The sequence below is a fragment of the Phyllobates terribilis genome, unplaced genomic scaffold, assembly GCF_046119375.1.
Source record: "Phyllobates terribilis strain yellow unplaced genomic scaffold, ASM4611937v1 Scaffold_17__1_contigs__length_24005725, whole genome shotgun sequence".
Classification (NCBI taxonomy): Eukaryota; Metazoa; Chordata; class Amphibia; order Anura; family Dendrobatidae; genus Phyllobates; species Phyllobates terribilis.
The window spans coordinates 16,816,313-16,843,952 of NW_027362777.1; the positions used below are offsets into that span (position 1 = coordinate 16,816,313).

General features: G+C 47.4%; 2 protein-coding genes across 2 annotated transcripts in view; one reads left to right on the forward strand and one right to left on the reverse strand.

Moving 5' to 3' along the window:
• The window catches only part of LOC141176120 (uncharacterized), a 51,379-nt gene extending 30,399 nt beyond the window's left edge, over positions 1-20,980 (reverse strand). The window contains exon 1 of the mRNA XM_073660115.1: positions 20,829-20,980. The gene's annotated coding sequence lies outside the window, so the exon portion shown is untranslated. The remainder of the gene's footprint in view (positions 1-20,828) is intronic.
• Positions 1-21,489, forward strand: part of LOC141176122 (gastrula zinc finger protein XlCGF66.1-like) — a 30,877-nt gene extending 9,388 nt beyond the window's left edge. Inside the window, exons 2-7 of the mRNA XM_073660116.1 lie at positions 3,549-3,698; positions 3,828-3,995; positions 4,077-4,200; positions 4,284-4,381; positions 5,519-5,609; positions 20,832-21,489. Coding sequence (XP_073516217.1) covers positions 3,621-3,698; positions 3,828-3,995; positions 4,077-4,200; positions 4,284-4,381; positions 5,519-5,609; positions 20,832-21,352 — 1,080 coding nt within the window. The 5' untranslated portion in view covers positions 3,549-3,620 and the 3' untranslated portion in view covers positions 21,353-21,489. The remainder of the gene's footprint in view (positions 1-3,548; positions 3,699-3,827; positions 3,996-4,076; positions 4,201-4,283; positions 4,382-5,518; positions 5,610-20,831) is intronic.
• Positions 21,490-27,640: the final 6,151 nt, after the last annotated feature.

The window sequence follows — 27,640 nt, forward strand, 5'->3', positions numbered from 1 at the left end:
CTCACTTAGCCCCATTCTTGGTGCAGATACTAATAAATCCAGAACCTATGAGATTTTTACTACATCATAGTTGGATAGTTAGAGGCGTATTATCCATAGCGGCAGCCCACCCGGCCACTATTGTGCCCATGAGAAAAACAAGAATTTGAGCTTGGTTTAAATTGGTATACATTCAGCACATAATGCATGTTTACAATGGCCATTAATCAGAAAAAAACTACAAGAAGAAAAATGATCATAAACCCTGCTGTAAATAAATAAATAAAAACCAAAAGTGCATTTAAATAAAATAGGGTTCTTAGTAACACTGTTTTTGATCAAAAATAGCATGAAAGCTACCATGGCAAGGTGAACCTATTCGGGATAGTCCTACTCTGTCTAATATTAAAAACTTTACCATGTGTCAAAGCCTCAAACTTCTGTGTGTGAATCAGACATGAGATCTAATGTGATAGAAGATTACAGTGCAGGGAAGACGGGAAACATTCATATAGCCAGCCAGTGGTGATGTAGTCAGTAACGGACTCTGGCCAAATATGTTTCTAGAGCTGTAGTAGAAGATGAAGATGTCGTCCTCATGATGAAGTAGTTATTCCTCATGTCACGTGTAATGAATATCTCCTGCAGTATTGCTAATGCTGATTCCAGTGTCGGTAAATGAGACGAGAATTAGCTTTATGGAAGATGAGTCTTTGAGAAACGTGTTCAGCTGCCGACTCCAAGGAAGAAACTGCTTGTTGTCTGTGGCCTAAAATATATATGTTTTATTACTAGATGTAAAGCAGAAAACTAAATACCGTATTTTTCGGACTATTAGACGCACTTTTTTCCTCCAAAGTTTTGGAGGAAAATAGGAGATGCGTCTTATAGTCCGAATGTTGGGGGATGAGGGGGTATATATATGATGTGTGGGGGGAGCGGTAGCGGCGGAGGAGTGGGGCACAGGAGGCAGCAGCCTACACTGTCCCCGCTGCTAAAGAAAATTAATATTCAGTGCTCCCCATGCCCATGGAAGCGTGAATGAATATTTAACGTGTCTCTATGCTCATGGTCGTGGAGAGCGAGTGAATATTCATGCCCTTTAATAGCTTGCACACGTGATCTCCCAGCAGGAGCTGTTCTGCAGCTGTGTGCCGGCTATTAAGGAGCATGAAGTCACTGTGACTTCCGGGAGCTGATCTCTCCTTGTGAACCGCGCATGGTAGTGACGCCAGGCGTGGCTCACATGACAAGATCAGTGGGGCAGACAGGACGCAGCGCTGGAGGAGAGAAGAAAGGGGAGTAGGAGTGTTTATTTTTATTTTTTTATGTGCAGCATGATGGGGATGAGGGGGACCATACATACCAGGATAAGGATGAGGGGGCCATACATATCAGGACAGGGATGAGGGGTGCCATGCATATCAGGACAGGGATGAGGGGTGCCATGCATATCAGGACAGGGATGAGGGGTGCCATGCATATCAGGACAGGGATGAGGGGGGTGTCATGCCTACCAGGACAGTGATGAGGGGGGTGCCATGCATGCCAGGATCGGGATGTGGGGTGCCATGCATGCCAGGATAGGGATGGGGGGTGCCATGCATGCCAGGATAGGGATGAGGGGGGTGCCATGCATGCCAGGATAGGGATGGGAGGTGCCATGCATGCCAGGACAGGGATGAGGGGGGTGCCATGCATGCCAGGACAGGGATGAGGGGGGTGCCATGCATGCCAGGATAGGGATGGGGGGTGCCATGCATGCCAGGATAGGGATGGGGGGTGCCATGCATGCCAGGATAGGGATGGGGGGTGCCATGCATGCCAGGACAGGGATGGGGGGTGCCATGCATGCCAGGACAGGGATGGGGGGTGCCATGCATGCCAGGACAGGGATGGGGGGTGCCATGCATGCCAGGACAGGGATGGGGGGTGCCATGCATTCCAGGACAGGGATGAGGGGTGACATGCATGCCAGGGCAGGAATGAGGGGTGACATGCATGCCAGGATAGGGATGAGGGGTGACATGCATGCCAGGATAGGGATGGGGGGTGCCATGCATACCAGGATAGGGATGGGGGGTGCCATGCATGCCAGGATAGGGATGAGGGGTGCCATGCATGCCAGGATAGGGATGAGGGGTGCCATGCATACCAGGATGGAGGGGTGCCATGTATACCTGGATGGAGGGATGCCAGGCATACCAGGATGGGGATGGGGGCCACATATAAAAGGAAGGGGGGCATATAAACCAAGATGGGGGATATTGTTAGAATTGGAGGACATTACCCCTATACCAGTGTCAGCAATGTCAACACATTTTTTGCTTAATTTTTTTTTTCTATTTTCTTCCTCTAAAACCTAGGTGCATCTTATAGTCCGAAAAATACGGTACTGTAAAATAATATATCTCTTCATATGTTTCTGTGGCATCCCGGTTCATGTTCTACTGCTGCTAAATGAGACAGTTGTAGTGTGATAGTAGACTTGTTCCAGTGTGGGCACTGTGAGTTAGGAGATATAATACATTTCATTGTAAATTGGACTTTCCTGCCATCTACTGGCCAATGTGTGTATATGAAAGGTAAGTGATTCTCCTCACAATAAGCTGCCATAGAAATGGCTGTGAGGAGTCTCCCAGCTCAGGGCTCGCACACTGACTGAGCACTGGTACAAATCAGTAGTGGGCGGTTCAAGCTGCCTAATGAAGATACAGGAGACAGACACTATTTCTTACAGAAGAGTTTCCATGCCAGTCCACGCTGGGGGGACATTTTTCTCCACATAATCTCCTTCCAAAAAAGACAAGCCTCTTCCAGTCAGGAGAGAGAACTCTGTTCGTGTGCTCTCCTGCACGCTGGTTATCCTGTTTGCTTCTAGCCGGACCAGATCCACGTGGCTGCCACACCATCGAATACCCCCTGCGAAAGGGAACGGTGGGCTAAAAACTGTGAGCACACCCAGACTTTAGTGTGTTTCCACGGAGAGCTAATCTGTGAAGGTTCCTCCATCAGTGTAATATTTCTTAGACTGCGCATAGCATTTCCTCTACTAGCAAGTGAAGAGGACTCTGCTCCAGCCGCCCTGAGAGGCCATAACCTCGCTTGTCTCATGAGGAGAGAACCATTACTTTCATATGCACAAAATACTGTAAACTTTGCCTTCAAGAGAGACTGTACCCCGTTACCTCCTTCAGTAAAATTGTTATGTTTACAAGTTCACCTGCGTGTCTGGCTGCGTGTGATTGCACAAACATCACGGGCACTCCAAACTTGCACCCAGACACCACAACTACAGGAGTGCCCCCTGGGGGTCCTATACCATCCACAAGTGCCACCTTCCGACAATTGTTGTGGACACTAGGGAAGTGTTTAGGGGTCCAGCGACCCACTCCAACTACTGTGACATCATTATCTGCTGCCTTTGAGACTACATACCCCAGCTGGCCCTTCTGCAACATCTGGGGCCTCCTCAGTGGCCCACCACATTTCCCCTTATTATCTCCAGTAATTGTATTATTACACAGGATTTTTATGATGTTACATCAGCTCATCATCATCTCATTCAGGTCCCTACAATATCGGATCCCCTCAGTGAAGATCTTCTATATAAGAGAATTTTCCTGATTTACCCATCAAGGATGGATATGGACAGAGACAAGATGGTGGAGAGGATATTACACCTCACCCTAGAGATCCTCTTCCGGCTTACTGGAGAGGTGAGAGATTCTGATGACGTCACATTACATCATTCTTATCTATGGGAATAACAGATGGACAGAACTGGAGAGGTGAGGACTCTGGAAATGTCTAGAGTAAGATTTATTAATGTGTGTCTCCATAACCAGGATTACACAGTAGTGAAGAAGACCTCTAGTGAGCACTGTCAGGACCCTGTGTCTGAGGGATGGGGAAGACTACTGAGCCCTCGACCTCACCCCCTGATACATGAGGACATCAATGACCAGAAGATCCTAGAACTCGCCTACAAGATGATTGGGCTGCTTACTGGAGAGGTGACACTGCTGGAAATGCTGGGATATTATACAGTAACGCTATGAAGGGATCGGAGATGACGGTGTCATTGTATGTGTCAGGTTCCTATAAGGTGTCAGGATGTCGCCGTCTATTTCTCCATGGAGGAGTGGGAGTATTTAGAAGGACACAAAGATCTGTACAAGGACGTCATGATGGAGCTTCCCCAGCCCCTCACATCACCAGGTAATAGACAGGACTAAATACACACGGCCTATAATTATCTGTATGTAAAGAATGAATTCAGTCCCTGTATGTGTTTCCTCCAGATATATCCAGTAAGAGAACAACACCAGAGAGATGTCCCCATCCTCTTCTTCCACAGGACTGTAAACAAGAAGATCCCAATGTTCCTCAAAATCATCAGGTAGATGGAGAGAAGGTGTCATGAGATCTATAATGTGTAGACAGCTGTGAAGGTCTTGTGCTCAGCCTTGTTTTATCCACCAGTACTATATGTTTCATACTAGCTATTGAACCCATTCTACGCCCAGGTGGCGAGCATTTTTATTGCTATATGGTCTCCCATGCTGGTATGTGCTGCTCCCCTCCTGGTATTTGTGCTGCCCCCATCCTGTCCCCACCATCCTATCCTGGTATGCATGGCACCAGTCACCCCCAAATCCTGGTATGCATGGCACCAGTCACCCCCAAATCCTGGTATGCATGGCACTCCTCACCCCCAATCCTGGTATGTATGGCACCCCTCACCCCCATGTCCTGGTATGCATGGTACCCCTCACCCCCAATCCTGGTATGCATGGTACCCCTCACCCCCCAATCCTGGTATGCATGGTCCCCTCACCCCGCAATCCTGGTATGTGTGGTACCCCTTATCATGGTATGCATGATCCCCTCATCCCACAATCCTGGTATGCATGGTCCCCTCACCCCCCAATCCTGATATGTGTGGCCCCCTCACCCCCCAATCCTGGTATGTGTGGCCCCCTCATTCCTTTCACACTGTACACACATACAAAAAAATAAACAGTTATACTCACCTTTCTTCCCTGTGCTCCAGCGCTTCTGCGCCCTGTTCTGCCGGAGGCCGGGGGAGGAGTGTGTCGCCGAAGCACTGCGCTGTCCGACGCCATTTTTGCTGAACACACACTGTAAATGTGTCTTCAGTAAAACGGCGCCAGATAGCGCTATGCACATGCGCCGATCCGACGCCTCACTCCTGCCCCATCTCCGACGAAGAGAGGCACCGCTGCAACGCTCCTCCCGATCAGGTAAGTATGGCGCCGGAGATTGCGGTATACGTTCAGTGCCTACGCATACAGCGATCTCCGGAGCCATACACACTCCTCTTACCTGTAATGGCTGGATGCCTGATTCTGTCTGGAGCCATACTGCGCGTCGCGCATGCGCAGTCTATCGAGGCTTCAGACAGAGACCCGCATCCCCGGTTATATTATAGACTATTGTAATGAGAACGGTGGAGATGGCAGGATTAGAGCTGATCATAGATGTGACTTCTCCATGTTTACAATATTTGTTTCAGGGTGAAGATCTCACCCATATTAATACTACAGAGACATATGTGAGGGGTGATGAGCGGTGTAAAGAGGAGATTCCTACATATGACTACCCAGGTGAGTAGTGACCACTAAATGCAGAGAAGTCACCGATTCTTCTCAGTCCCTGTCTGTGGCTACTTTATCGGTGGTGTAGTCCGGCCGTATCACAATCGTGTGATCACCATTTTGCCACTAGTCCACAACATTCTCCCCCATCCAAAACTATTCAAATCATTTTGGACATTGAAAGCCCTTTTCTATAGAACTTACAACCTCGACAATCCACCTACCCCCTGGGATTAGGAGACGCTGACCGTGACCTGTCCAGATCTGTAAACTACAAGGCCAAATGGCAGCGTACGTAGAATGTGCTGACAAGTTAGAAAATCACTTGAAGAAAAATATTCTGATGGGCCTGTAAGAGAAAGCGGAGGGTAATGAGGCTGTTCCTTCCTAGATCCCTGATATCTTATTGGATGAATCTACCTTCTCTCCCTTCTGTGCTGCTGAATGTGCTCATATGGTCCCTACAAGACCAGGTCCAGTCTTTCTGGCCAAACTTCACTTTTATGATCGACAACATTAAATGTGCAGTGAGGCCAAGTGTGAATTTCTGTACAATAACAACAGAGTTTCCCTTTATCCTGACTTTTCAATTTCTTTTAAAACCAACTAACTTCAAACAGGATTGTGATAAACTATACAGAAAACATTACACCTGTGCCATGATATATCTCTAAGCTGTGCGTGGCTGATGGCTGTAATATACATTTATTCACGCCTGCAGGAGATGTGTTGGCTCCAGCCCTGGTTTCATGGATTCACTCCATGTCATAAATTCCATTATATTTTCAATCCTATAGAATTCAGATTACTGCACAATCTCTCCTGAAATGGGGGCGCTAATACTTTCTCTACTCTTCTGGTCAGGACTCATAGTAGCTCCAATGGTCCACCACAAATGAGTGCAACTCCTATTTAGTTTGTAGTTCTCCTCTCATACATATGTTGTTGTTGAGGATGTAACATAGAATAAAAAAAGAAGTTATTTTTTCCAGGTTCATTCTGTATGATAGTTTGATTGTGGTGGGATCGTCCGGCCTCACTTATGTCAGTCTGTAACTCCCTGGTAGCCTTTAAAAAAAAGGTCTCCATTGACTCTCCCAGATGCCCGAGATCTAAAATTAAGACATTTTCAACTCTGCACTATTATAAATAGTTCTCTTTAATAAAAGTATATTTTTTCTTTAATCTCATGTGATAGAAAATATTTATTAGACCTTACAATAATTTAGATGGCCCAGAGCCACGAAGCCGCATACTATAATTACCCCAGAGAGGTTTCACCACTAGTTACTCATTTATTACTGATGAAGACTCTTGAGTTTGATCATTTCAGTAGATGTGTTATTGTCTGTACTCACAGTTTTGCTCATCATCCTTTAACCCCTCTACATGGATCTGGAGTTACACAGAGACCCCTAGGCTTGGGCCACGGTGTTACCTGTTCTATGGTGTGAGATGAGAAGAAGGATAGTCAGGTAGTTGGGACAGGACCAGGAAAGCAGAGAAAATACAAAATCAGAAAACACAAGAGTAGTCAGTAAACGGGCCGAGGTCACAACAGGAAACAAATACACAAGCCGGGAGCTGAGCACAGAGGACTGAACCAGAGGAGAACAAAGCTGTATCTGGCAGCTTCCGGCAATATGCTTCCAGCTTTAGTAGGGCTCGGTGCTTTCCAGTTGGCTGAAGCAGGGAGCAGATTACTCCAGCTGGACAGCGCACACCCCCATACTGCAAGACTGGATGGTACTACTGGTCCCAGGCACCCTAATCTTAGTGGCTGGACAGAGCCTTCGCCACACAGAGCTTCTGGTTCTGACGTCTCCTCCATCCCCAGCACCGCCTGCATGATGAATAAGGCGGCTCCTGGTGAGAGAAGCTGACATTGCAGGAGCAGATCCCAGAGGAGATGGGACACACCATTTGCAGAAGCCCTAATGTGACATAATAACAGAAAACCAGAGCAGTAATAATCTTTATTTTCTCTCTCTCTATCTATCTATCTATATATAGCGCCAACATATTCCTCAGCGCTTTACATACATTATCATCGCTGTCCCCATTGGGGCTCACAATCTAAATTCCCTATCAGTAGTATGTCTTTGAAGTGTGGGAGGAAACCAGAGAAACACGGGGAGAACATACAAACTCCTTGCAGATGTTGTCCTTGGTGGGATTTGAGCCCAGGACCCCAGGCTGCAGTACGAACCACTGAGCTATCGTGCTGCCCTAAGCAGGGCAGCACGGTTAAATGCACATAAAGTGACTCCATTGTGTAATTTTTAACCCTCAGGAAATTAATCTAAAGGGGTAGTGACTATTTTGATTCTACTGGCACTTTCCGGATATTAGCACGCAGTGGATGTTGGAGAATGAAAATTGCAATTATGCCATTTCATTGCCCAACACATAGTATCCAGATTGTGCTCCAGGAGACACACACCATGAATTAAGTGGGTTCTTCTCACTATAGTAATGTCAAATACATAGATGCTAAATGTGGTTTGGGCACACTGCAAGGCTCAGAAGCAAGGGGGAGATTTGACTTTGAGAGATCTGATATTGCTGGATTGGGTTATGGAAGCCATGTTGCTTTACAAGAGCCTTTATGGAAACCTCTGGTTTTTTTTTCCCTTCTTCCATGACAGCACCACCTGAAAGAGGGTATCCGCCCACCAAGGGTACACGCGGGAGTGCAGTGGTATTATGCACCCTGTGGCTAAGCGTGCTGGCAAGTGGGACTACCGGGGCTGTGCACATGCAGGGCACGTGTCAAGAGGTTCCGGCGCGCCCTGCTGACGTAGCGTGCCGGAATGCCGGGAACAGGACTACACACACGCAGGGCGCATGTTACCAGAGCAGCAGAAGCCACCAAAGCAGCCTCAGCAGCAACAGCAGCTCCATCAAGGCCGCAGCAGTGTCAGTCGGACAAGCGGCAGCAAGACCCGCCAGAGGAGCAGGGCAGGTCGCGAGTCCACCATCTCCAGCCGGGAGCGATTATATGAATTGATCCAGCCTCAATCTCCGGTACCCTGAACAGCAGAGTAGTGAGTGATCTATGTGAAAGTTCACCATAGTAGATGGGTCCCTTTTTTCTATGTATTTTTTCTACTAGGAAAAACCCAAAAAGGGAAGTGCCAAGAGGAATAACATGGAGTGTGCGCTGTGCGGGGTTAATTTTCCCTGCACTTATACTAAAAAGCTTAGCCCGAGTTGTATCCGAGAAACCATATCAGAGGAAACACCTAATTTTGCTATGGATTTAAAATCTTTAATCCAGACGGAGGTTAGGGACTCACTAAAGACGTTGGCTACACGTAAAAAGAGTAGGAAGCTGAGACGTCATACATCAGACTCAGAAAAATCTGTAGTATTCCAGGGCAAGGGGAAGTCTGTTTCCTCTCCTACCTACTCGTCATCCTCATCATCATCATCATCCTCAGATAGCGATACAGGAGGTAGGCCGTGTTTTCCAGTGCAAAACACGGATAAGCTGATTTAAAGCAATCAGAACAACTATGGGCATAGACGATACCAAGACCCCTAGTACTGTTCAGGACATCATGTTTGGGGGTCTGGGTCAGAAGAAGAGGCGCACATTCCCTGTCAATGAGAGGATAGTTTATCGACAGGGAATAGAAAAGACCTGATAGGAGAGGGCAGTTACCATCACCTTCAAAGAGAAGATACCCGTTTGAGGAAGAAGAATCAACCAGGTGAGATAAAACCCCAAAAATTGACGTGACCGTATCAAAATTCTCTAAAAAAAATCCACCCTGCCGTTTGAGGATTTAGGAGCTTTCAAGGATCCTCTTGATAAAAAAGCGGAAACCTTATTAAAACAAACCTGGGAGTGTCCAGCGGGAGAATTGAAACCGGAAGTCGCAGCCACTTGCACAGCCCGGTCAATGATGGTCTGGTTTCAGCATCTAGAAGACCAGATTAAAGGGGACATTCCAAGGGAAAAAATCCTGGCCAGTCTTCCGCTAATGCAGGGGGCGGCTGCCTTCCTCGCGGACGCTTCGGCAGATTCAGTAAGACTGGCCGCCAGATCAGCGAATTTATCCATCGCAGCTCCCAGAGCTCTGTGGCTCAAGAGCTGGTCAGGTGATGTACAGTCTAAGATGAAACTGTTCAATCCCATGTGAAGGGGAGTTTCTTTTTGGCAAAGTTCTGGATGACATACTGGATAAAGCCGCAGATAAGAAACACAGGTTTTCCAGTGTGTTGATGCCTCAGTACAACACTTCCTTTTGTAAAAGGAAGTATATCATAGGTACATTTTCCAGAGACCAGGGCAGATGGAAGGACAAGGAGTGAAGGCTTCATGTTCGGAGGTCCTTCCTCTGAGAACAGAAAAACCCCTAAGTGATGGGCCTCCCCAGGTAGGAGGAAGACTGTCCCACTTCCTGCCTACCTGGGAAAAAATTACATCCAGTGCCTGGATATTAGGGATTATAAAGACAGGACTGAGACTGGAATTCAGATCCATTCCCCTGCAGACCTTCAGGATTTCGTCTTCCAGGAGGCCCAGAGAGCAAACAGCCCTGGAGCAAGAGGTATTAAACCTAATGGAAAAGAAGGTTCTGAGAGAGACTAATAAGCGAGCAGGGGAAAGGATTCTATTCGCCCCTGTTTCTGATAAAGAAGCCGGATGGCTCCTTTAGAACCATAATCAACTTGAAGGGCCTAAACAACTTTCTAATCTACAGACCCTTCAAGATGGAATCTATAATATCAGCCATAAAGGTGTTGTTCCCGGGTTGTTATATGAGTGTCCTCGACCTGAAGGACGCCTATTACCACGTCCCAATCCATACAGGATACCAGCAGTATTTGAGAGTAGCTGTGTATATCATCAATCTTGTGAGGCAATTTCAGTTCACAGCTCTGCCCTTCGGCCTCTCCATGGCTCCAAGAATCTTTACGAAGATCATTCTGGAGGTCATGGCGCATTTGAGAGAACAAGATACTCTAGTTGTCCCTTACCTGGACGACTTCCTGGTAGTATGCAGATCAAGAGAGCATTGAAAACTCGTATTGACAGGAGTCAGAGCCAGCCTGATCAATCTTGGATGGATACTGAATCTAGAGAAGTCAAGCCTGGAGCCTCGGAAGATTCTGTCTTTTTTAGGGCTTATCTTGGACTCAGAGGGATAGACTTGTCTGCTACCGGAAGACAAGAAAAACAAAATTACGTCCCTAGCCTAAGGAGTAGTCAGGAATCCATTCATGACCCTAAGGAAAGCAATGTCTCTTTTAGGTACAATGACATCATGTATCCCAGCAGTCCAGTGGGCTCAGATACACTCCCGATATCTGCAGCAATGTTACGGGTCCGGGAGGTTGAACCTCTGAGCTGCAATACAAGGGGGAAGTCCTTGTAAGGAAGCGGGTGACTCCCAGGGAAGGCAAGCAGGTAGTCACAGCTAGTGACGGGGACAGTCTCTGGGTAAACGGGCAGGTGGTCACCGCAGCTGACGGGGACAGTCTCTGGGTAGACAGGCAGGTGGTCACGGCAAGTGACGGGGACAGTCTCTGGGTAGACAGGTAGGTGGTCACGGCAAGTGACGGGGACAGTCTCTGGGTAGACAGGCGAGGCGGATACCTGACAGGTAACTGGCGGGCGCTCCCAGGTGAGCGGGCTGACGGAGACAGCAGATAACAGGCAGGTAACTGGTGGCCGCTCCAGGTGAGCGGGCTGACAGACGAGGCAGGAGACAGGCAGGTAACTGGTGGATTCTCCCAGGTGAGCAGTCTGGCAGACAAGGCAGGTAACAGGCAAGTAACTGGTGGACGCTCCCAGGTGAGCAGTCTGACTGACGAGGCAGGTAACTGAAGGACGCTCCCAGGTGAGCGGACTGGCAGACAAGGCAGGTAACTAGTAGACGCTCCCAGGTGAGCGGTCTGGCGGACAAGGCAAGTAACAGGCTGGCAGGCAGGACGAGAAGTCAGGCTAGCAGCGGAACCTGGGGGCTGAAGCACAGGTGAGACACAGTGCAAACAACATTGCTCGGGCACCTCCATTTTGGAGGAGGTGCCTTATATATGGGAGGTCCAACGGCAATTGGCCGGGGACTCCTAAGGACGGCGCGCGCGGTCCCTTTAAGAGAGGAGGAGAGCGCGCGCGCCCTAAGCACATTGCCGGGGAAGGAGCGCGTGCCGGAAGCAGCGGGGTGAGAAGCGCTGGAGGACGCCGCGCCAGAAGCGGGGAGGTGAGAGGGACGGCGTCTCTGCCTAGCAAGGGGCAGAGACGCCGATGCTACAGTACCCCCCCCCTTTAGGCCCCCTCTTTTTTAGGCCAGAAGGAAATTTTTCAAGGAGAAGCGGGGCGTTGATGTTCTCCCTGGGTTCCCAAGTTCTCTCCTCAGGACCAAACCCCTTCCAATCTACCAGAAAAAAGGTCTTTCCTCTTACCCTCTTGGTGGCCAGAATACTCTCTACCTCAAAGACGTCTTCAGCGGAAACCGGAGCAGGGGGAGCACCTGGATTGTTGGAAAAAGAGTTAAAGACAACGGGTTTGAGGAGAGATACGTGGAAGGAGTTGGGAATCCGTAAGGTGGCCGGGAGTTTTAATTTGTAGGCCACTGGATTAATTTGCCTGAGGATTTCGAATGGGCCGATGAACCGAGGACCTAACTTGTAGGAGGGTATCTTGAGCCGTACATGTTTGGAGGAGAGCCAAACCTTGTCTCCCAGACGGAATTGAGGCGGATCCAGACGTCTCTTATCAGCATATCTCTTCATCCGCTCGGAGGACAGAAGAAGTGCGGACCTAGTACTCTCCCAAATGGTAGAAAACTCGCTGACAAGAGACTGCGCGGCAGGGTTGTCCACAGAGGCGGAGACGGGAAGCGGAATCCGGGGGTGCTGGCCATAGACAATAAAGAACGGGGATTTGGAAGAGGATTCGCTCTCGTGGTTATTGTAAGAGAATTCGGCCCAAGGGAGGAGGTCCACCCAATCAGAATGGTGGGCATTAACAAAGTGCCGGAGATAGCTGGTAAAGATCTGATTGATCCGCTCCACTTGACCATTGGACTGAGGGTGGTAAGCGGAGAAGTCCAGGGTGATGTCCAGCAGTTTACATGTGGCTCTCCAGAAGCGTGAGGTGAACTGAACCCCTCGATCCGACACGATGTGGAGGGGTAGGCCATGGAGACGGAAGATATGGCGGATAAAGTCCTTAGCCAGCTCAGGTGCAGACGGAAGACCTGGCAGGGGAATGAAGTGGGCCATTTTAGAAAAGCGGTCCGCGACCACCCAAATGACAGTACACCCGGCAGAGACAGGAAGGTCGGTAATGAAGTCCATAGCGATGTGTTGCCACGGGGCAACAGGTATGGGAAGCGGCAGGAGATGACCAGCTGGTAAGTGTCTGGGAACTTTGTTGCGGCCACAAGATGAACAGGCATAGACGAAGTCTACCACATCCTTATGCAGGGTAGACCACCAGTAATGCCGGGAAATGAGTAGGAAGGTCTTTTTTTGGCCGGCATGGCCAGCTAGTTTAGAAGAATGACCCCAGCGAAGAACCTTCTCACGGTCAGGAGGTGCCATGAACGTCTTGCCGGGTGGAAGACGAGTCAAATCCAAGGGGGCCACATTCATCACCTTGGAGGGGTCGATAATGTGCATAGGCTCCTCCTCTTGGTCGGAGGACAGGAAGGATCGGGACAAGGCATCAGCTTTGACATTCTTGTCCGCCGGGCGGAAATGAAGGATGAAATCGAAGCGGGCAAAAAACAAAGACCACCGGGCCTGACGTGGATTAAGTTTCTGGGCATTTTGGAGATATGCCAGGTTTTTGTGATCCGTGTAGATGATCACCGGGTATAGAGCCCCTTCAAGCAGGTAACACCACTCCTCCAGCGCCAATTTAATGGCTAACAGTTCTCGGTCTCCTATGGAGTAATTGCGCTCAGAGGAGGAGAAGATTTTACAGAAAAAGCCGCAGGTTACCATTCTCCCGGATGAAGACTTTTGGGTGAGCACCGCTCCGGCTCCAGAGGAGGAAGCATCAACCTCCAGGTAGAACTGTTTGTTGCAGTCCGGACGGTGCAGCACAGGGGCAGAGGAGAAGGCTTGCTTCAGGGAAAGGAAGGCCTCCTCAGCTTTGGGTGGCCATACCTTGGGATTTGCTCCCTTATGGGTGAGCGCAAATATGGGCGCAGTCCGAGACGAGAAGTGAGGAATGAAGAGACGATAGTAATTAGCGAAGCCCAGGAATCACTGTATCGCCTTCAAGCCTTCCGGACGGGGCCACTTTAGGACAGCAGAGAGCTTCTCAGGATCCATTCGCAAGCCTGTCTGGGAGATAACATAGCCCAAGAATGGAAGAGAGGTCTGCTCAAAAAGGCACTTCTCGTATTTAGCATAGAGGTGGTTCTGCCTGAGCCTAAGCAGGACCTGACGAACATCCCTCCGGTGTGTGGGAAGATCCGGAGAGAAGACCAAGATGTCGTCCAGGTATACCACCACGCAGGAGTAAAGAAGGTCACGGAAGATGTCGTTGACCAGTTCTTGGAAGACGGCGGGAGCATTGCAGAGACCGAAGGGCATCACACGGTACTCATAGTGTCCTTCCCGGGTATTAAATGCCGTTTTCCACTCTTCTCCCTGACGGATACGAACCAGGTTATACACTCCACGTAGATCCAGCTTGGAAAAGATCCTGGCGCCTTTAAGGCGATCAAATAACTCAGAGATGAGCGGAAGGGGGTATTTATTTTTAACCGTGATCTGATTGAGTCCTCTATAGTCAATACAGGGGCGTAGCGAGCCATCCTTTTTTTTGACAAAGAAGAATCCGGCTCCAGCCGGGGAAGTAGACTTCCGGATGAATCCCCTGGCCAGATTCTCCTCTATGTACTCAGACATGGCCTGGGTTTCGGCTGCAGACAACGGATAAATACGCCCACGGGGTGGAGTGGCGCCAGGTACCAGGTCGATCGGGCAATCATATGGCCTATGAGGTGGCAATGTCTCTGCTTCCTTTTTACCGAAGACGTCAGCATAGGGCCAGTAAGGAGCCGGAAGACCGGGTAAATTAGCTGGGGTAGGTGGAGGACGAACTGGAACCAGGCAGGTCGTATGGCAGACCGGCCCCCACCGGAGTACTTCACCGGAATGCCAGTTCAACACGGGTTCATGTGTCTGGAGCCAAGGTAGACCTAGCAATAGGGAGTGGGAGAGTCCGGGCAACACATGGAAGGAGATTACCTCAGAGTGCAGCATTCCCAATTGCAGGGTTATGGGTTCCGTGGCGAGCAGGATGGTCACCGGAAGGAGTCTTCCATCCACGGAGGCGACTGACAAAGGTTCAGCCAGAGACTTGGTGGGAATACGGTATTTCTCAACCAGGGACTGGGCGATGAGGTTTCCAGCGGATCCAGAATCCAGGTGGGCGAGTTCAAAGTGACGGTTCTCTCCCCAGGAGATAGATACAGACAAAGTCAGGGTTGGAGAGGACTTATTTTTGTCTAGGGCGACCTCTCCGAGCGGTCCTAGACACTGGAGTTTCCCGGCCTCTCCGGGCAGGAACGAATCAGGTGCTCCTTACTGCCACAATAGAAGCAGCTCCCCTCGGCTCGGCGTGACTCTTGGCGAGATTTGACCATCTTGGTCTGGTCGATCTGCATGGGCTCGGGTGAGTGCGCACGGGGAGTGACAGAAGAGGAGACAGGTTTCTGGAAAGTAGGAGCTAGGCGGGGAAACCTTCTCTCACGTGTGGTCTCTTTGGTGCGTTCTTGAAACCGGATGTCAATCCGGGTAGCCAGCGACACCAGGTCATCCAGGGTGGTAGGAATATCCCGACCGGCGAGCTCATCTTTAATCCGACCGGAAAGACCCTCCCAGAAGACGGACACCAGGGCCTCATTATCCCAGGCAAGCTCAGAAGCGAGGGTGCGGAACCGTATGGCATATTGGCCCACGGTGAGACTCCCTTGGCGGAGACGTAGCAAAGAGGAGGCATATGAGGTCTTTCGTCCCGGTTCATCGAAGACTCTCCGGAAAGCAGTGAGGAAAGATGACAGGTCGGACCCCAGGGGATCCCCTCTCTCCCACAGGGGGTTAAGCCATGCCAGTGCCTCCCCAGTGAGATGGGACATGATGAATGCCACTTTGGCCCGGTTGGAGATAAACTGATGAGCCAAGAGTTCAAAGTGCAGGGTGCACTGGTTTATGAAGCCCCGAGCTTGAGCGGGGTCGCCTCCGAAGCGAGGAGGTGCAGAAAGCCGGGGTCCGGGGCAGGATGCCATGGTATTGGTGGGCAGCGGCGCTGCCGCGGTGTGAGTCGTGACACTAGCAGTGGTTGCTGCTGGAGCAGTCAGTGTGTCCAGGCGGGAGTTGACATTCCGCAGGTGGTTCAGGATGGACTCCTGCTGGGATATCTGACGGGAGACTTCATGGTATAGGTCAGAGAGCGAGGGAGCTTGGGTGCCACCGGGTTCCATGGCCCGAGCAAACTGTTACGGGTCCGGGAGGTGGAACCTCTGAGCTGCAATACAAGGGGGAAGTCCTTGTAAGGAAGCGGGTGACTCCCAGGGAAGGCAAGCAGGTAGTCACAGCTAGTGACGGGGACAGTCTCTGGGTAAACGGGCAGGTGGTCACGGCAGGTGACGGGGACAGTCTCTGGGTAGACAGGCAGGTGGTCACGGCAAGTGACGGGGACAGTCTCTGGGTAGACAGGCAGGTGGTCACGGCAAGTGACGGGGACAGTCTGTGGGTAGACAGGCAGGTGGTCACGGCAAGTGACCGGGACAGTCTCTGGGTAGACAGGCGAGGCGGATACCTGACAGGTAACTGGCGGGCGCTCCCAGGTGAGCGGGCTGACGGAGACAGCAGGTAACAGGCAGGTAACTGGTGGCTGCTCCAGGTGAGCGGGCTGACAGACGAGGCAGGAGACAGGCAGGTAACTGGTGGACGCTCCCAGGTGAGCAGTCTGGCAGACAAGGCAGGTAACAGGCAAGTAACTGGTGGACTCTCCCAGGTGAGCGGTCTGACTGACGAGGCAGGTAACTGGCAGGTAACTGAAGGACTCTCCCAGGTGAGCGGACTGGCAGACAAGGCAGGTAACTAGTAGACGCTCCCAGGTGAGCGGTCTGGCGGACAAGGCAAGTAACAGGCTGGCAGGCAGGACGAGAAGTCAGGCTAGCAGCGGAACCTGAGGGCTGAAGCACAGGTGAGACACAGTGCAAACAACATTGCTCGGGCACCTCCATTTTGGAGGAGGTGCCTTATATATGGGAGGTCCAACGGCAATTGGCCGGGGACTCCTAAGGACGGCGCGCGCGGTCCCTTTAAGAGAGGGGGAGAGCGCGCCCGCCCTAAGCACACTGCCAGGGAAGGAGCGCGTGCCGGAAGCAGCGGGGAGAGAAGCGCTGGAGGACGCCGCGCCAGAAGCGGGGAGGTGAGAGGGACGGCGTCTCTGCCTAGCAAGGGGCAGAGACGCCGATGCTACAAGCAAGATATCCTAGCAGCGGAGAAACAACTCAGAGGACACTTGGACAGGAAGATGACACTTTCCAATACAGCCATCAGCTCAATCGCATGGTGGCTGGATCGGGAGAACCTGTCACAGAGAGTTCCCTGGTCGTATCAGGTCAGGGACATAATTACAGCGGACTCAAGCTCAGATGGCTGGGAGCACGTCTGGGAGATCGTGTAATACAAGGAATCTGGTCGGACAGCGAGAAAGCCTTCTCAAAACATGAAGGAGCTGTCGGCGGTAAAGAATGCAGTGATGAAGTTCAGTTCCCAACTACAGGGACAACACATCCGAATTATGTCAGACAACAGTCACCTATGTCAATCATCAGGGAGGCACGAGATCCCGACCTCTCCTGTTAGTGAAAGAGCAGATTCTACAATTTGCAGAGCAACATCAATTTATGCTCTCGGCTCTGCAAATAAGAGGCAAAGAAAACTAAAGATCAGATTTTCTGAGTCAGAATATACTGAAGCAGGGCGAATGGGAGCTGAATCCAACAGTATTCCAGCAAATTGTGGATCGCTGGGGTCAATCAGAAATAGATCTTTTCGCAAACAAACGAAACAGAAAAACAAGGATCTTCTGCTCCTTAAATCCAAAAGAAAGACCCTATGCATTAGATGCATTTCAAATACCCTGGAGCTTTGGCCTATCCTATGCTTTCCCCCCACTAATGTTAATGCCAACGATTTTGAGGAAGATCCGAGAGGAGCAGGCAAGGGTCATACTAATCGCCCCATTCTGGCCCAAGAGACCCTGGTTCACCTGGATAAAGAGGATGTCCCAGTCAGATCCATGGGTCCTTCCAGATGCTCCAGATCTCCTCAAGCAAGGCCCAGGCTTCCATCTTCAGAGGTTGGGCATTTGATGGCCTGGAATTTGTAAGGTCGTTACTAATCCAGGAAGGGTTTTCCCCAGGTCTAGTCACTACTCTGCTCAAAAGCAGTGTGACGACTAAGATCTATGGTAGGACATGGTCAAAATTCCTATCTATTTCGGCGCAGTCAGCTAAGGTTAAAATTCCTATAAAGCTATTCTGGAATTTCTTCAAAGGGTCTTAGATATTGGGTTGGCTACCAGTACCCTTTAGGTGCAAGTATCAGCGCTTGGAGCTTTATATAACTATAATTTGGCAGCAGATAGATGGGTTATCAGGTTTAAAAAGGCATGCAATAGATCCAGACCTATTGCTACCCCGAGAATGCCTCCCTGGGATCTAAACCTGGTCCTGGAAACCCTGACTAAGTCTCCTTTTTGAGCACTTAGGAAGCGTGACAGAAAGAACTCTCACTCTGAACACAGTGATACTGATAGCGCTAACATCAGCCCGTAGAGTTAGTGACTTACAAGCTCTGTCAGTAAATCATCCTTTTACACAGGTCACTGTAGATGGAGTTACATTAAAACCAGACCCGGCCTATTTTCCGAAGGTGGCCTCCAAATTCCACAGAACACAGGAGATCGTTCTCCCCTCATTGTATCCTAACCCAAAAGATTTAGAGGAGCAGAAGCTTTATACTCTAGATGTTAGACTGGTTTTGGTTCAGTATTTGGAGGTAACAAGGCCTTGGAGGAGAAGTGATGCTGTATTTGTCTCCTTCCAGGGACCTAGTAAGGGACTTAAAGTTACAAGGGGAACTATAGCTAGATGGATCAGGGACGCCGTTAGCTTAGCATATTCCCCTAGTAATTTGCCGGTTTCAGAGAACCTGAAGGGCCGTTCCACAGAGCTGGTGCAGCCTCCTGGACTGAGAAGGCGGAAGTGTCCATTGATAACATATGTAAGGCAGCAACATGGTATCTCCTTCTATAACCATTACCGGCTTGATCTTTCTTCATCTGCTGATCTATCCTTTGGGAGAAAGGTGTTGCAAGCGGTGATCCATCCCTAAGGTGTCTGTTCTATATAAATCTCTCAGGTGGTGCTATCATAGGAGAAGGGGAAAAAAATCATAGTTTCCGAACGGGATTTTACAGAGCCCATGACAGCACCCTTATATGCCCCCCCTTTTTTGATCACTTATGGTGTTCTCTATATATGGGTGTATAGTGAGAAATGTTTTATTGGTGGTAGTTGTGTACTAACATACTGTCTGGAGGTCCTCTAAAACAAAACTGATGTGGAGGAGAGATACCGCCTTTTTTATTCAGCAGGTTTCCTCTCCTGGGTGGGCTGATACCATCTCTCAGGTGGTGCTATCATGGGCTCTGTAAAATCCTGTTACCGGTAACTATGATTTTTTTCCATTTACAGACGATGGACCTGAGTGGGGCTTGTTGTTTGTGAGATGAGTAGAAGTTTTTATTGGTATTATTGTTGCCTACATAACTTGGTGGCTTTTTATTCCATATTTGAGAGGCAGAATGAACAGTTGAAAACCACGCTCTACTGGTTCATCCTATGAGGTTTTCTATTAGATTTTGAAATGTCAGTGTCTTGGTGAATAATTAATTCAATGTATTTTTCAGACTATAAGACGCACTTTTTTCCTCCTTTTTTTCTCCTATGCCCGCTGTTAAAGGGCATGAATATTCAACCACTCTCCACGCCCATGGGCATGGGGAGCGGGTGAATATTCATTCCCTTTAATGAGCGGGCACAGGAGATAGCCAGCAGCCGCAGCGCGGCTCCGCTATGTGCTGGCTATAAAGGAGAGTGAAGTCACTGCTCCCCGTGCACACAGTCCCGGCGTGGGAAGCAGTGACTTCCAGCAGCTAATCTCTGCTTGTGAGCCGCGCATGGCAGTGACGTCATGCACGGCTCACATGGAGAGATCAGTGCAGGCAGACAGGACGCAGCGCTGGAGGAGAGAGAAGAGAGGTGAGTAGGAGTGTTTATTTTTTTTTAATGTGCAGCATGATGGGGATTAGGGGTGCCATGCATATTTGGGCAGGGATTAGGGGTGCCATGCATACCAGGACAGGGATTAGGGGTGCCATGCATACCAGGACAGGGATTAGGGGTGCCATGCATACCAGGACAGGGATTAGGGGTGCCATGCATACCAGGACAGGGATGAGGGGTGCCATGCATACCAGGATAGGGATGAGGGGTGCCATGCATACTAGGACAGGGATGAGGGGTGCTATGCATGCCAGGACAGGGATGAGGGGTGCCATTCATACCAGGACAGAGATGAGGCGTGCCATGCATACCAGGACAGGGATGAAGGGTGCCATGCATACCAGGATAGGGATGAGGGGTGCCATGCATACCAGGACAGGGATGAGGGGTGCCATGCATACCAGGACAGGGATGAGGGGTGCCACGCATACCAGGGTAGGGATGAGGGGTGCAATGCATACTAGGACAGGGATGAGGGGTACCATGCATACTAGGACAGGGATGAGGGGTGCTATGCATATCAGGATAGGGATGAGGGGTGCCATGCATACCAGGATGGAGGGATGCCAGGCATACCAGGATGGGGATGGGGACCACGTATAAAAGGAAGGGGGCGGCATATATACCAGGATGGGAGATATTGTCAGAATTGGGGGACATTACCCCTATACCAGTGTTTGCAGAAGACCCCTCTCCCCCTTATAAGTGCATCATGACCACATTTTATGCTTAAATTTTTATTTTTTTATTTTCCTCCTCTAAAACCTAGGTGCATCTTATAGTCCGAAAAATACGGTACATAACTTGCCATTATTATAGACAGTTTAAGTAGAAATTAAAAAAAATGAAATCCAAGGATATTTTATTGAAAAATAGATTTTTATCTTACCAGATAACTGTACCTGGAGATCAGAGGGACAGCTGACATCTTCAATTTTTAAATCAGAAGATCTTGAGATCCCACAGGATACAATTGAAGTGAATGCCATTACTCCAGATATACCATCATCCCTTCACAGCAAAGATTTGTCATCTGATCCTTTGAAACTTGTCCTGTCTTCTGATTCATTACCAACTACTAAGGAAAATCATAGTCACAAATTAAGCATTAAAAAACAAACTGCTCCTAAAGCAAAGAAGACATTTTTAGAATATGGAAATAGTTTTCCTCTCGAAAAATCTTTTCCTAAACATCAAAAAATTCACACAGCCGAGAATAGATTTTCTTGTTCCAAGTGTGGGAAATATTTTAACAAGAAATCAGATCTTGTTAAACACCAGGGAACTCACACAGGGGAGAAGCCTTTTTCATGTTCAGAATGTGGGAAATGCTTTACACGAAAAGCAGCTCTTAATAAACATCAGAGAAGTCACACAGGGGAGAAGCATTTTTTCATGTTCAGAATGTGGTAAACATTTTAACCAGAAATACGGTCTTGTTATACACCAGATAACTCATACAGAGGAGAAGCCTTTTTCATGTTCAGAATGTGGGAAATATTTTACACGGAAAGCAGCTCTTAATAAACATCAGAGAAGTCACACAGGGGAGAAGCCTTTTTCATGTTCAGAATGTGGGAAATGCTTTACACGAAAAGCAGCTCTTAATAAACATCAGAGAAGTCACACAGGGGAGAAGCCTTTTTCATGTTCAGAATGTGGTAAACATTTTAACCAGAAATACGGTCTTTTTATACACCAGATAACTCATACAGAGGAGAAGCCTTTTTCATGTTCAGAATGTGGGAAATATTTTACACGAAAAGCAGCTCTTAATAAACATCAGAGAAGTCACACAGGGGAGAAGCCTTTTTCATGTTCAGAATGTGGGAAATATTTTAAACAGAAATACGGTCTTGTTATACACCAGAGAACTCATACAGAGGAGAAGCCTTTTTCATGTTCAGAATGTGGGAAATATTTTACGCGGAAAGCAACTCTTAATAAACATCAGAGAAGTCACACAGGGGAGAAACCTTTTTCAAAATTCAATTTTTATTGAAAGGTTAAATAATTTTCAATTACAAAAATACAAAAAAAAAAAAAAAAAAAAGAATAATAACCAGGACCATATCAGCATCAGTATATCATAGACTATAAGTATAACGTCCAATAAAACATCAAGTTATAGGAAGAAAAAGGAAGGAAGAGAACATTTTAGGCCATCAGTATTACAATTATGAAGTTACTAAAATCCAATGGAAACCATACTGCAGCCAGGCACGAACCAATGCAGAGTACAATCCGGACAGAGAAGAAACGCACCAGAGAAAAGGGTGGGTCACAAGAGTCTGATGTAAGACGGTAGGCATCGGATTCCTGGAATTCAATCCAGTCTCTCCAAGACTCGCAGTATCTATCACAATCAGTGGGGGATCGGGCAATCAAATGTTCCATCCTATTTAGAAGAGCTATGTCACAGAACCACTCCTCCAGAGTAGGTGGAGAAGTACTTTTCCAGTGACGAGGAATGATATTCTTAGCTGCCTGTATAAGGTAGCTTACTAAAGACCTTTTGTATTTGGTGAGACTAGTTGGGATCATAAAGAGATTCAGAAGAGTCGGGCAGAGAAGCATTTTTCATGTTCAAAATTTGGGAAATCTTTTAACCAGAAAGCGCATCTTGATAGCCACCAGAGAACCCACACAGGGAAGAATGCAGCAGCTACACCCAATTGGTCTCTGTACAGACAGGCCCTAGCTGCACAACTAAAAATAACACCTCAGACCTAACTCCCTAATAGGCAGTTGAGGAGTTTCTCTTACCTCCTGAGGAGAAAGAAAAGTGTGAAGATATGAAAACCCGGAGTGAGAAACTAAGACACATTCATATAGGGCACAGAAGGCAAGCTAATGAGAACCAAAAATAAAAGGAATAAGTATAACTTCCCAGAAACCTAAGCGTGGTAGAAAGAAAAGGTACTGGGAGGGAAAGAAAACAGACAAGGAGGATTGTTTCACCTTTGTGGTGAAACTTACAAAATCCATCCTCACCCACAATTATTTGAATTTGATAACATTTATCTATAGGAGACTGGTACAGCAATGGGAAGTAAAATGGCTCCACAGTACGCAAATCTTTTTGTGGCCAAGCTTTATAATGACTTCTTGTCCTCATGTCCCATCAGGCCTCTTGCCTACTACCGTTACATTGACGATATTTTAATCATCTGGACAGAATCTCAGCAACAGCTTAAGACGTTCCATGAACACTTTAATCAATTTCATCTCACCATCAACTTAACACTCAGCTACTCCTGTACTGAAATTAACACCTTGGTGGCCTCAGAAAGGCCTTTTTGAATGAGGACTACCATACAAGAACAATTGTAAACCAGATTGCAAGAGCCACCAGAATATCAAGGAATCCTCTCCTACATTTCAAAACTAAACAAGAAAGCAATCTGGAGTCTCTAGTAGTCGCCTACAATCCAAATCTGGAGATGCTATTGGGAGCTGCATGGAAATTACAACCATTATTACAAAAAGATGCTGATTACAATCTATATTTCCAGACCCCCCACTTCTGTGATTTAGGCAGCCCCCAAATCTAAGAAGCATCATTATCAGAAACTCCTTGTCCTTTCCAACAGCTTCAGGAACTTTTCCCTGCAGCCATAAAAAAATGTAAAACCTGTCTATTTATAATGACCACTGACAAGATAAAGATTCCCAACTCACATCAGGAGACAACCACAAGATCCCAGGTACTTTCAGCTTCATCACATCTAATGTAGTGTACTTAATTATATGTACCAAATGTCCAGCTGGGGGTCTACGTAGGGGAGATGGGGCAAAAACTTAAAACAAGGATGAATTCTCATCGCCACACAATAAAAGAAAAAAGAATAGATCTACCTGTGGCCAAACATTTTTTATCCCTGATCACAGCATCATGGACATGAAATTACTTGTATTAAAAGGTAACTTCAAATCTCAGAGGGACAGAAAAATGTGGAATTACAAACTTATGACAATCTTTGACACACTCACAGAGCAGGAGTTAATGTGTCGCATGGATTTATGTCTTTCTACATTAACTAAGGAATGTTCTCAGACCGTTTGGGGGCATCACAATCATGGACCAGACCTCAATCACAGGACAATAAAACTTTCACACTCCTTATCAATGAACTGTTCCAATATTCATGGCCACAACTGCTTCTCCCTCTCCCATACTAATAGTTCTGCTTCATGCCACTTGTCTTATCTTTTGCATTATTCCTGTGCCCTGTTGTGTATAAATATATGACACTTCAGATTTTGTGTTATACTATGTCTGAAGAAGAGACCTGAGTAGTCTTGAAATTTTGCAATTTGTTACCATCTTTTCAGTTAGCCAAAGGTATCAACTACTGAAGACTCTCAAATTTTAATATTTTTCTCCAAACAGCAATTTTAAGATCTCTCCACAGGTGTTCAATGGGATTTAGATCCGAGCTCATTGGCGGTCACTTCACAACTCTCCAGCACTTTGTTTCCATCCATTTCTGGGTGCTTCTTGATGTATGTTTGGGGTCATTGCCATGCTGGCAACCCATGACCTAGAACGCAAACCCAGCTTTCCGACACTAGGCACTACATTGCCACACAAAATCCTTTGGTAATCTTCAGATTTCATGATGCCTTGCACAGTGAAGGCACCCAATGCCAGAGGCAGTAAAACAACTCCAAAACATCTTTGAACCTAGACCATATTACACTGTAGTTACTGTGATCTTTTCTTTGTATGTTTCATTCTGTTTAAACAGTAGAACGATGTGCTTTACCGAAAAGCTCTATATTGGTCTCCTCTGTCCACAAGACTCTTCCCCAGAAGGGTTTTAGCTTACTCATGTACATTTTGGCAAACTGCAGTGTAGCTTTTTTATGCCTCTGTGTCAGCGGTGGGGTCCGCCTTATTCTCCTGCCATAGCGTTTAATTTAATTCAAATGTTGACGGATAGTTCACCCTGGCACTGATGCACCCTGAGCATGCAAGACGGCTTGAATTTCTTTAGAACTTTGGTGGGGCTACTTATTCACCATCTGGACTATCCTGCGTTGCAGCCTTTCGTCAATTTTTCTCTTCTGTCCACATCCAGAGAGATTAGCTACAGTGACATGGGTTGTAAATGTATTGATTATGTTGTGCACCATGGACAAAGGAACATTTGGATCTCTGGAGATGGACTTGAAAAATATCAAGAATTTCAAGATTAGAACAATTTTGGTTCTCAAGTCCTCAAACAGTTCTCTTCTTCTCTTTCTGTTCTCCATGCTTAGTGTGGCACAAGCATGCACACAATGCAAAGATTGAATCAACTTCTCCCTTTTTATCTGGTTTCAGGTGTGATTTTCATGTTGCCCACTCCCGTTACTTGCCACAATTGAGTTTGAACGAGTTTCACATGCTTGAAACGAAGTTGTTTACCCACACCCCACAATTTTGACAAAAGGTGCCAACAATTTTGACCGGCCCAGTTTTGGTGATTTTGTGTGCTAATTATGTTCACTTTGCCTTTTTTTTATCTGTTTTTTTTTGTGTTGTTCCCATACATATAAAGGAAATAAACATGTATAACAAAATGTGTAATTGCAATAATTTTCTGGGAGAATTACTTCATTTTCTGGAACAATTTCAAAGGAGCCTTTCCTCCTCTACATGTTCAGCTGTATTAGAAGGCTTGTAGGAAACTCCAATTAGCAGCGTTACATTATTGCCATTTCCATGTACATTTACCCATACTGACTCTACATTGTCGAAGCTCCACTCCAATGTCATCATTTAGCACAGGTCTTAAGTTGGATTTATTGAAAATACCCACCCCTCTACCTTTTTTCCTTTCCTAACCTTTTGAATGTAGAGTAATCCTCTATGTTTGTCACTCAGCCATGGCTTTCCAGCCAGGTTTCCTTAATGCCCACCACATCGTAATCTGTGGCTGACATTAGAGTCTCTTAATTCATTAATATTGTTTGCAAGACCTCTTGCATTTGCCAGCAGACGTTTAATACTATTAACTATTTATTACTCCTACTTGCCTCCTTACTTTCCTTGAATGTCCCAGCCCCCTAGATCCTCATTGACTCTCTCTCTCTCTCTCTTTTTTTTCTCTCTCTCTCTTTCTCTCTCTCTCTCTCTCCTATCCCCTTATTTGTACAACTAACCTCCCTCCTCCCAGATCCTAGTTTAAAAGCTCCTCCATCCATCTGACCATTTTTCACTGCAGCACATCTGCACCCTCCCAGTTGAGGTGCAGTCCGTCCCTATCATAGAGCCTGTAGCCAACAGAAGTAGGCCCAGTTCTCCATGAACCCAAACCCTTTATCCTGCCACTTATTTATCTCCTTAAGTTCCCGCTAACTTTCTAGTGACGCTAATGGAATCGGCATTATTTCTGCAAACACTACCTTAGAGGTCCTGTACTTCAGCTGCTCTCCTAATTCCCTGTGATCATTTTTAACCCCTTAACGACCATGGGTTTTTCTGTTTTTGTGTTTTCATTTTTTGCTCCCCTTCTTCCCAGAGCCAGAACTTTTTTAATTTTCGTTCAATATGGCCGTGTGTGGGCTTATTTTTTGCGGGACGAGTTGTACTTTTAAACGCCATCACTGGTTTTACCATATCGTGTGCTGGAAAACGGGAAAAAAATTCCATGTGCGGTGAAATTGCAAAAGAAATGCAATTCCACAGTTGTTTTTTGGGTCCTTTTTTTACCATGTTCACTTAATGCTAAAACTAACCTGCCATCATTATTCTCCAGGTCATTACAAGTTCGTAGATACCAAGCATATACAGGTTCTTTTTTATTTAAGTGGTGAAAAAAAAATCCAAAGTTTGCTAAAAAAAAAAAAAAAAAAAATGGTGCCATTTTCCAAGACCTGTAGCGTCTCCATTTTTTGGGATCTGGGGCCGGGTGAGGGCTTATTTTTTGCATGCCGGGTTGACGTTTTTATTGATACTATTTTGGGGTATATACGATGTTTTGATCGCCCGTTATTGCAATTTTATTGTAATGTTACAGCGACCAAAAAAATGTAAATCTGGCGTTTAGAATTTTTTTCTCGGTACGCTGTTTACCGATCGGATTAATTCTTCTTTTATATTGATAGATCGGGCGATTCTGAACGCGGCGATACCAAATGTGTAGGTGTTTTGTTTTTTTTAATTATTTTATTTTGAATGGGCGAAAGGGGGGTGATTTAAACTTTTATATTTTTTTTATATTTTTAATAGTTTTAAAAACATTTTTTTTACACTTACTGCATGCTTCAATAGTCTCCATAGGAGACTAGAAGCTGCAGTTGCCTGATTACTTCTACTGCATACAAGCTAGGTGGCGTTCATAGCAATTGAGACATGACAACCACAGGCGTCTGCTGCAGACCCTGGGTTGTCATGCCCACCCATCGATGACCCGCGATCACGTGACGGGGTCACTGATGGGCGGGGCTTAGGACACGCTTCCCAGAAGCGTGAGTTAAATGCCACTGTCAGAGATTGACAGCGGCATTTAACATGTTAACAGCCGCGGGTGGATCGCGATTCCACCTGCGGCTGTTGCGGGCACATGTCAGCTGTAAGAATTAGCTGACATATGCCCGGTTCAGTGCGGGCTCAGTGTCGGAGCCCCCGCTGAACCGGCCTTTCCGACCAGGTGCGTACTATTACTGACCTGGTCGGAAAGGGGTTAAAGACCTTCCACCTTCCTCTAAGTT